Source organism: Oculina patagonica, chromosome 3 (genome assembly GCF_052425735.1).
Source record: "Oculina patagonica isolate OP01 chromosome 3, crgOcupat, whole genome shotgun sequence".
Classification (NCBI taxonomy): Eukaryota; Metazoa; Cnidaria; class Anthozoa; order Scleractinia; family Oculinidae; genus Oculina; species Oculina patagonica.
Window position 1 is genome coordinate 26,646,683 of NC_135760.1, and position 10,533 is coordinate 26,657,215.

General features: G+C 38.7%; 3 protein-coding genes across 3 annotated transcripts in view; 1 reads left to right on the forward strand and 2 right to left on the reverse strand.

Moving 5' to 3' along the window:
- Nucleotides 1-10,533, reverse strand: part of LOC144647262 (RNA N(6)-adenosine-methyltransferase mettl16-like) — a 176,192-nt gene that overhangs the window by 98,603 nt on the left and 67,056 nt on the right. The gene's annotated exons all lie outside the window — the stretch shown is intronic.
- On the forward strand, nucleotides 881-4,058 carry LOC144647237 (large ribosomal subunit protein uL23-like). The gene is made up of 4 exons (XM_078507007.1): nucleotides 881-927; nucleotides 1,662-2,034; nucleotides 2,573-2,642; nucleotides 3,997-4,058. Exons 1-4 carry the CDS (start codon nucleotides 909-911, stop codon nucleotides 4,009-4,011), a joined length of 477 nt encoding a protein of 158 aa, XP_078363133.1. The 5' UTR covers nucleotides 881-908; the 3' UTR covers nucleotides 4,012-4,058.
- Nucleotides 8,355-10,264, reverse strand: LOC144647238 (uncharacterized). Its single transcript, XM_078507008.1, has one exon. The coding sequence runs from the start codon at nucleotides 10,155-10,157 to the stop codon at nucleotides 9,426-9,428; it is 732 nt and encodes a 243-aa protein (XP_078363134.1). The 5' UTR covers nucleotides 10,158-10,264; the 3' UTR covers nucleotides 8,355-9,425.

Below are 10,533 nucleotides of genomic sequence, written 5' to 3' on the forward strand. Positions count from 1 at the left end.
AAGTTGCCCGTAATTTCTCAAAAAGTTGCTCAAAAGTTGCTCCAAAAATCCAAAAAAGTTGCTTCTGATAATAAAAGTTGCTCGAAAGTTGCTCCAAAAAATCCAAAACGCTGCTTCTAATCAAGATAATTTCTCTAAATATATGCTAATTTCCCTTTGAGGGTAAGATTTCTAAGCAGTTTTATGCAATTTTACAGCAAAAGAAGTATCTTAATAACATATTAAGGGGAAAATTTGTTAAATAACAAGGATTTCTTTAACTGAGAAAAATCGTGAAGATATCGATGACGTCATGTTTGCTGACGAGTTTTGTAATGTTTTAATCCAGAAAGAGCAGAAAGTTGAAACGTCTTCAGATGTTCCTCGGAAGTCTTCGGCAAACTTTGTAAATCTTCGGAAACGTTCGTATTGCCTTTGAACAACACTCGGATAACCTTCGGAGATCTTCGGTCTGGAAATTGCCCAAAATGCAACAAGTTGCTCGAGAGGAAAAAAGTTGCTCGAAGGGGAAAAAGTTGCTCGAATCCTGAAAAGTTGCCAAAAAGTTGCCGAGCAACTTGTGGAAAGCCCTAATTCCGCTTATTACAGTTATTCGTTAGCCCTCCCGGATATAAGCCTCTCCGTTTATAAGCCCACCCAAAAACCCCTTACGAAGTTGTATAAGCTCAGGGCTTATAACCTGAATTTTACGGTATACTGTACGGTTAATTTTTTCGGACATTTTAAAAATTTGGGACGGTTTTATTTTCGGAATTTTTTTTGTCCGAAACAGGTCCGAAATAAAAATTAAAATCGTCCCAAATACGGGTTCGGAGCCTGGGAACAAATCTTATGCCAGGCTACTCAGCCTCGGCCCTGAATTCAAAGCGGTCCGCCCCGCATACCAGTCTTCCTCTTTAGTAATACACATGGCGCCCAAGGATAAGGGTAAGAAATGAGATCGATTGTACAAGATTTTACAGCTCAAAAGTGTTCGAGTTTTCAAAGTTATTGCATTAAACAGTGTTAGAAGTGAATAAAGATGGTATTGAGAGCCAAGGCAAATTATTACGGCGAGAAAAAGACGATTCTAAAGCGATTTTGTGTTCACTGTTGTGTTCCACGTGTGGAAATTATAAATTGAGACTGTCGAATATAATTTGTGAAGACTTGTGCGATTATCGTCCTTGTAAGCGCTGAAAAGCGGCGTATGTAAAGGAATCTACCCATAATGTCTTATCCTAAGCCAGTGATGTATTCTGTGGGAATATCGATTTTTTCTGAAAACCTCCATAAAAATGCAAATGTTAAATAACAGAATCAAGTAAAGATTAGTTTGCCTCTGAACAAAGTAATCTTGAAATATTTTACTTATGGTAAGGTTTCTAGCTTCCAGACCTCGTGTCATGTTCCAAATATTAATTTAAAACTGATTTCTTTTATTTAATTTGTGTATCACGATAACTTAGTAACCAATGCGTAGTTAGCATTTTTATTTCTGTGCCATTTGGCTTGAAGTTTATCCATAGTAAAAAAGGAAATTTAGTACTGCTTTATGTTTTAAATCATATTCTTGACAACTTTTTACGGCTTAGAAATTTGATTTAACTTGAGTGGAAGTGTAAAGCTTTACAGCGTTATTGCCAGACTTTTCTGATGTTTTTTTTCTGTCTTGTTTCCAGGAAAGACAAAAGCTGGTGCCTCGGCAAAATCCAGCGAGACCTCTAAAGCTCAAAAGGCTAAGAAGTCTGTGCTGAAGGGTGTTCAAAGAACACCAAAAAGAAAGGTGCGCACAAGTGTGCATTTTTTCCGTCCTAAAACTCTCAGCCTTCGAAGAACTCCCAAGTACCCAAGGCATTCTGCTCCCAAGACCAATAAACTTGACCACTATGCCATTATCAAGCATCCTTTGACCACAGAGTCGGCCATGAAGAAAATCGAAGACAATAACACGCTTGTGTTTATTGTTGATGTGAGAGCTAACAAGCCCCAGATTAAGGCATCTGTGAAGAAGCTGTATGACATTGATGTCTCCAAGGTCAACACCCTCATCAGGTACTTTTAATCTTTGTAAAAATACTCTAGAATTTTATTACACATAATTATAAGTTTAGTGTTGCTGTATATTATTACAAGTCTTACTGTAAATTTTTGGTGAGCCCATAGCAAAGCTGTGCTCTTAGAATAACTGCAGGGTGCCCCAAAGCTCTTCTGTAAGAAATATTGGCTGCCCAGCTCTCAAAGCTTTCAGGATATCAATCTCATTCAAGTCGCCAAAGGCAAAAGTAAGTCGCCTGTGGCACCTGGGCTCTGCTAGAGTACAGCTCTGCATAGGGCGAGTAAAAATCTACAGCAACACTGCACTGAACTGCTTAGCAACGGGAATAATTATTTCAAGTTTTCCTTGTATTGCATGACTTCAGAGATATTTATATCACTGTGGTTCTGCACATTGTGTGTAGTTTTGTCATACACTGTTAGTATGATATTTTACCCTTGGAAACGTGACAAAAATTGAAAGTACCATCCTTTTGGTTCTTTTGTTTTTTAGTCAGATATATAGTGTTCTAACTAGATGTTGTTTTTAATTTAGACCTGATGGCCAGAAGAAAGCTTATGTCAGACTGGCTCCAGATTATGATGCATTGGATGTTGCTAACAAGGTTTGTGTTTGTATATTTTCATATACCGTATTTATTCGGTTATAAGGCACACGGTTTTTTCAAGGAAAATCTGTTTTTCTCTGGGAAGTTTATGCCAAAATTGGGGTGCGTCTTATAGCCGAGTATTTTCGCCCAACAAAATCTTATGACTGCCATTTTACCGGAACTTACAAATAAAACAAGAAAAATGAAAACACTTAATGTTGGCCATTGACTTTTAGAACAAGAAAACCCATAATAAGAAACAGCAAGTTTCAATGTAAAGTTTATTGTCACGTATAAACAAGTTTTAGCAACGCGTGTCTGTGCCAGCATTTTGTTGAAGCACTGCAGACAAAGAAAATCAAGCATACTCATTTGAAACAAACCTTTCTAAGCGTGGAATGTTAAAAATGACTTTAGAAAACAGGGAAAACACCAAAAAAGCTTGAGAATCTTTCAAAACCACTCGATAAACAAAGTACGAAGCGATACGAAGCGTGCTTGAGAACTTGGTAACCAAGCTACAAACATAGTAGTTACTGGAAACTACATATCTGCCAGGTTACTAGGCAGCTAAATTCGAAGCATGAACGATGGAAAGCTGTTTTGTTCAAGTGGATTTACGTCTTTTTTAGCAAGAAATATTACCATTTCACTCGAAGATTGTGACAAGGAGTATGAACAACATTTAATAATTCAAATTCTGTAAGAAGAACTGTCCTTAAATTGATCACCGAATCTTTACAACTCTCCAACTCATGGTGCTTCTTATAACCGAGTGTTTTTGGTAAATTTTCAGTTTGAAAACTTAGCATGACAACGTTGCCAAGTTTGGGGTGCGTCTTATAACCGAGTGCGCCTTATAACCGAATAAATACGGTAGTTATGTTTTAAAATGCCTGAAGTTATTTTTTGTCCTATTTTTCTTATAAATAGTTTTGGATTTATGATTTAATTCAGCATCAGTACATATAATAATCAACTTTCCTTTTCTACCAAGAACTTTTGTTGGAAATTGTAGAAAAGGAATTCAGGCAGAGAGAAAAATGGCTGAAAAGATTTGTGTATTTCAATGCTGTTTTCTGTAATTATTTTGATAGAAATAAGACCCTTGGTGACCGTTCTCAGTCCGTGACTGAAAAAAAAACACACACACACCATTAATTCTCCTCTTCATAGTTTTGATTCTCCTCTTCATAGTTTTGATTCTTTGTATGTAAGTTCTGCTCTGAGATGATGGTGGAACATCCCATAGTTGATGATTTGATTTATTCTCTTCACTAGTAGATATGGCATTGTTCACAAATATTTGATGCTGCTCTTTTGTGGGAATAATATTCAGTCGGTAACAATGTTTTATTTTTAATTGCAGATTGGAATCATCTAAGCTGGTCAAGAACAAATGCAGCAATAAAATTTGATTGTTATTAAAAATGTTTGTTTGTATTTAAATACATGTATCGGTACCTTCCCTCCCTTGACATCCCTTGTGCTTTTCAGTCCTGCTGCAAAATCTTTCAAATGAAAATGTACTTTAAAGGTTTTGTGGCCACTCCCCCCCCCCCCCCCCCCATGCCCCTCTGAAGGGATCACAGCACAAATACAACGGAAGCCTCTGCAAAGGAGAGAGTTGCAGCAGAGTTTTTAAAAAATAATGGTGAAAGGAACTACCGTAAAGTTCCGTGTATAAGCCGCACCTTTTTCCTCTAAATTCAAGTCAAAAATCGGGGGTGCGGCTTATCTACGGAAACATCTCTGGTTGGAGTTCTCAAAGGCCTAATTAATATTCATAAAAAACTTCTCAAGACGTCATGAAAACTTTGTTGTTGTTCACTACCTTTTAGTTCCTCTGCAAAGCTGTTTGCAGTGAAGCGTGCCAGTCACTTCGAATCATGTCTTTCCGCCGCGTGCGAGAAGGCACCAAGATAAACGCAAATACTCACAAGGCAAATTGCTGACCGCTTCGGTTTTTTATTGACCTTCACAGCAAATACATCTGCTGGATTAACAAACTCTTATTCTGCATGAAGTTTTAATCCAGTTGCGGGTAGCAGTTTCCAAGAATCTTGAAATAAAAACGTGGTTCCTTCCGAAGTAAATGCCGCCATGTTTGTTTTTAATGCCCAGACTCCTCTCTACAATTTAGAGCTTGGCTACTAAGCATTCATCATTCGCGAACGATTCGAACGAATTTCAAGTGTTTCAGGAGTGTTTAAAAGTGATAATCTCGAAAAAATGATATCAAGAGAGCATCCAAGTTTAAGATATTGTGAACTCAAACTAAAAAGGAGGTATGACAAGTGAAATTTAGCTTTCGTAAGTCTTAATTTATATTAAACATTGCAACAACCACCGTGTCAGTGTCTCGAAACTGTGCTTGTTTGCCCTTGATTGTTTACCAATAGAACTTCACTTGAACTTCAAACTTTATTGTCTGTATATTTTTTTTTCCAAAATTTGAGCTTCCAAATCGGGGGTGCGGCTTATCTACGGGTGCGGCTTATACACGGAACTTTACGGTAAACAGTATTATTTTGATTGTTGTTTTCTGCATTGGAAACTTTTTAAGTTGCATTTACAAATACTGTCAACTCTCTTCTAATGAACACCTCTACAACACAGACACTTCCATAAGACGGACACCTGGTGTAACACCATGTGCCCGTCTTATGGACCGTGTTGGTCCCGTCTTTGTGGTTTTCAGTTATGTTGCTGTAACTAAATTCCCTCTAAGATGGACAGTTGGAGCCGGTCCCAAAGATGTCTGTTTTAGAGAGAGTTGCTGTATTTTCAGGGCTTTTATATTTGATAATTCATCTCAGCAGTGCTTGGCAAGGATGAGACGAAAAATAGTGTCCAAAAACACTGGAAATAAGGAAAAAGGAGGCATGGTTGGGAGGCCCCTGCACTTCTTCAGACCAGATTTTATCACAGTTTACTTAACAGGACTGTGGGAGGCATAGTGTTCTAATGGTTACCATGCTGGACTCCAGATTAAACAGTCCAAGTTTGAGCCCTGGCCAGGGTCGCTGTATTGTGTTCTTGGGCAAGACAATTAACTCTTATAGTGCCTCTCTCCACCCACAGGTATATAAATGAAAACCGGCAAAATATTTGTGAGGGGTACCCTGGGATGGACTAGCGTCCCATTCGGGGGAGTAGAAATGTTCCAAGCCACATAATGCTACAGAAACTGGGATGAGCTCCGGCAGTATGGGCCACATGGCTCCCCCTCCCCCTTAAATAACGGGACAAAGGGGAAAACATGATTACTTATCCAAACTTCAATATTGACCCTTGCTTATAAAATAACATTTCGATGCTAATAAATTTGCATAAAGTGCTTCAAGCACTTGTCATTACTTTTCAAAGGAAGGAGCAAATTGTGACAGAGCACTCTCCTACATGGTATAAGAGCAGAGCACATTCTGTTTGCAAGACATAAATAACATAAAATTTTTGCAATAATGAAAATGTCATTTTCCAAAATCAAAGTTCTGTTACTGATTCATCAGAAACATGCTAGCTAGTGGTTTACATCTTTCCTTACGACTGGATTATAAAAATAGTGAAAGTGGAGATGATATTCACAGAAAGTTTAAAAAATGGACTTCAAAGGATATTTGAAGAAATGTGCTAACAACTTGGCTGTGGGGGGTGGTAATTTACTGTCCTGGGGGGGGGGCACTCCCATATATGAGCTACCGTATAAAGGTATGTGCCACAGTGAAGGGTGTGGTTTTCAGAGAGTTTTGGCCTAGAATAGGGTATCATTTGAAGGGAAACGGATCAGTGGTATCATGAACTAAGACAAGAATAGGAATAGAGAGGCCCTGCCAGGGTAAATTCCGACAAGTGACACGGCACAAAAAGTAGCGACAACACATAAAATAAAATCGCGACAAACGACAACCCTTTTGGAAAAACTTAAATTCCGACAAGGACAAGCAATTTCCTTAAATTCAACTACCGACAGCGACAGGAAGTGCTATAAAACAGCGACACAAGATATTTTAAAATTTAGACAAGCGACACAGGATCCCCCCCCCCTGGCAGGGCAGAAACTTGGAAGAGAAAGAGGCTTTCCCAAATTTAGATAAAATCATTGTGGCAACCTTGTTGATAGATAGTTTTCCATTAAAAACACTAAAAGTGATTATTACAGCATTAAACAGATATGCAAGTCTGGGATAGGGTAGGGAATTTTGGTGTCTAGTCTGGTATAGGATAAGGATTTCAAAGTCCCAGTGGCACACCCCCACCCAAAAATATACAGAGTACCCCCAGCCACCTTTAGGTTTACTGTATACTTGTTAACTTATTCTCAAATTTTAATGCCCGAGAAAATTGGAAGTAAAACCACACAAAGTACATGTAGTGTTAACAGTTTGTCACGCCAGGATTCCATCCTGTGAAGACTCTGAGACTGTTCAAATTTTGGAGACAATCAGTTTGGATGGTTGCCAAGTGGGGTATTTTTTGTTGTAGTGCAAAAAATCATTTTGGTTAGTTGTTTTAATCAACTTCTTCAATGTCATCAAACTCAGTTGAAGTTCTCAATGGAACACTTTCCAACCATTTCTGGCTGAAGTGGCTGATGACACATAATTTCCATGATCCTTCAACTATACCAGGAGTGGTAACATTCTCATCCCAGATCCACTGGTCCCTCTTAGCCAACTGAGCCAGGGGCATGAGGAACAAGTAGGCTGTTTACAGCCTCTCTTTTTTTCTGCACTGGCATCCAGTTTTCTTGCTGTTCTTTCCCTGTGCTCATCAATCCAAAAAATCCGAAAAAATAGAGGGCTGTGAACAGTCTAGGAACAAGAAGCTCTGGGGACACATGAAATTAAATATCTTTATTGTAAGAAATTTTACAATTGATTTGATTTGCTTAATTTAAATTTCCAATCAACCCTCCAAGTTAAGACCATTTTAGTCGCCATGGCAACTAAAATTAAGAAGAATTGAAAGCGTGAGCTTAATTGGCAACTAAACTTTTTCACTGGCGACCAAACTTGAGCAGATGGTTTCCAACTGGCCACTATTAAGGAAAAAAAAACTTGGAGGGTTGCTTTGTTGAAGATCTAGCCAATCAAATCATGTGTCACCAGAGCCACTTGTTCCATGTGCCCCGGACTCTGCTTGCAAAGAGACCCAAGAGGGACAAGCAGCTCTGGGTACGAGAATGGTGGTAACTGCTGGACTCCAGACCGAGTGGCCTGGGTTCAAGCCCTGGCTCTCAGACTCACCCAGCCGTATAAACGCTAACTGGTAAATTAATATCACCTGTTATCATCTGTCTCAACCTTTTATATAAAAGTCTTCTGTTGTTTTTTTTTTAACAAAAACAGTTATGAATAAAAATCAGCGATAATAAATGACGTTTCGATGAATCACGGTTCATCATTATCAAATTCTAAAAAGGCAGGATTCTGTTGAGTTCTATATATATTGAGAATGCGTGTGAAAGTACTCAAGAATGCGTGTGAAAGTACTTTCACATGCATTCTCAATATATAAAGAACTCAACAAAATCTGACTTTTAAGAATTTGATAATGATGAACCTTGATTCATCGAAACATCATTTATTATCGCTGATTTTTATTCTTAATTGTTTACTGAAAGCCTCCGTTATTAAAAACAGTTACCAGTATATTTAGATTATTTTTGTTGGTCCCAATAAATCACAACCTAACATTACAATCCACATAAAGCACAACACAATATCAAAAGGAACACAATTTATTTCAAATAATTATATTCAAGATCTATGATCCCAATACATCCTTCATTTTAAATTTCCAGGTTTTTAAACACCTCTTATTGCTGCTGTGTCATTTTTATGCCATACCTGCAGAAATATCTTTGAGATAAGGTTAACAAGAAAGCTTTACTTTAAAATAAGTTCTTAGTGAACAAAGCACTGGCAATAGTTTAAAATTAATGTTGTAATACCTTACACTACAGGGACGGCGGAGCAATTATCCAAGTGGGGGGGGGGGGGGGGGGCTGACTAGTGACTTGAAGTGGGGGGGCTTAAAAGACTTTTCTCTTAGTAAGTCTTTATTTTTTCGGAAATTCTGGGGGGGCTAAAGCCCCCCCAGCCCCCCCGGCTCTGCCGTGCCTGCACTACAGGGTTAGTAAAAAGAAATAATTATTAATGAACTGATGTGAAATCCATATTGGGGCAATATTGGTTAATTTCCTTTGCAAGCCAAAGACAAAGTCAAAGTCCAACAAACCTACGGGAAGTGCTATAAAACAGCGACACGGGTCATTTTTAAAGTTAGACAAGCGACACGGAATCCCCCCTGGTAGGGCCTCGAGGGGGGTAGTCCTCATCATTGTATTTCAAAATTAAGAAAGTTCTACAGTATTTTAAATCAGGACACGCCCAGTTGCCCCTGTTACCCATAGGAAATATAATAACAAAGGCAATGGAGTGACTCATTGTTTTATCTGCTTTGTTCTTTCTACTGTTTGCCTACAATAACACCAACCCTCTCTGAACATGTTGAAATCCTTAGAATCCCTGCCATGAAGATCAAGGCAATATATAACCTGGAACGCAACTAACTACACAAATAACCGCCAGGTATTTCTAAACTGAGCATTTATACATGAGGAATTGTAGCATTTTCCAAATGAAAAATTTTAACTACATCAAACGTCTCTTCAAATAAAAGTTTTAGAAGCACTGTTAGTAAGGTAAACTTCTTGTGTAAATGATTGCACTGCATGTAAAAGTAATACAGATCTCTATGCTATTAACAGACAAATACAACGTCAAAACGTGTTCACTCAAGCTCTCCTATGGCAGTGAATTCATCTTCAAGTCTTTGTTTCTTATCATGCCAGCTCTCTATTTCTGCTGTTACCTCGTCAACTCGTCGAAGAGAGTTTTGTTCTAACCTTTCCTTTTCCTCGCATTCCTCTGTCATCTTTTTTAACTCTTCCTCCAATATTTGGATTTTCTGTTCGCTGTCGCTTTCTCTCTCGCTAGCCTTCACGTCGTCTTGCTCCAGTTTGCGCAGATTTTCTCCAGCGGTACGGATCATCTGTTCCAATTCAGGGATTCGCTTCAGGGCTTTATCCCTGCGATCTTCCGAGCGGGAAAGATCGTTTTCAAGAACAGTGAGCTTCCTCTGAGCTTCGTTTAGCCTCATGAGAGCAGACTCAGCGGACGACTGAGCATCTTGCACCTGAACTTCGATCGTTCTCAGATGTTCATCGATTTCTACTTCAGCGTATGTAAGCTCCCTTCCTTTGTCGGACTCAGTTTCCACTTTCTCCTTCAGCTCCTTCAGCTTACTTTCCTTGTCGTCTATTTCAGCGTTAGCGTCGTTGACTTTTTGTCGCAAATACTGAATGCGCCTCTTGTATCCAGCAGCTTCGTCTTCCTTGGCCATGATTTCTTGTTTCACCGTTTTCAGCTTATTCTTCGCATCAATTTCTCTCTCAATCGCTTCCTCGGTCTTTTCTTTTGTTGCAATCATTTTGTTCTTCACGTCCTCAATTCCAGACGACATGATTATGGCAGAATTTGATGTCAAACTTTACCTTTTTTCAATCAAAACACTCCTTACACACCCTGTTGGAGGCCTGCTGGATCGATCGAATGATGCTCAAGAAACGATGATCGCGCATAAAGACCACTGACAACCTTGCGGATTCACCCTCCCCAGTCCTTCCTCTCACATTGTCGAAATCTTGTTAAAAAAAGGCAAAATAATCTTCATTTTTTTCACACAAAATCTATATTATAAACTCACTCAGTGCACCGTGGATTCGGTAAAGACTTTCATGTTCTCTTTTCCAAAGAAGAAAACTCTGCAACGAAGGACCGTGAAAAAGTGGGAGTCTGGTTCCTAGTAAACAATAGTCAAATCTGATTGGCTAATATTT

What these genes read in the sequence shown, in the direction of transcription:
- LOC144647237 (XM_078507007.1), top strand. An exon ending in AAGGTCAACACCCTCATCAG is followed by an intron (nt 2,035 to 2,572) that starts GTACTTTTAATC and finishes TTTTTAATTTAG; the next exon opens with ACCTGATGGCCAGAAGAAAG.
- LOC144647238 (XM_078507008.1), bottom strand. Translation starts at nt 10,157, where the DNA reads ATGTCGTCTGGAATTGAGGACGTGAAGAACAAAATGATTGCAACAAAA.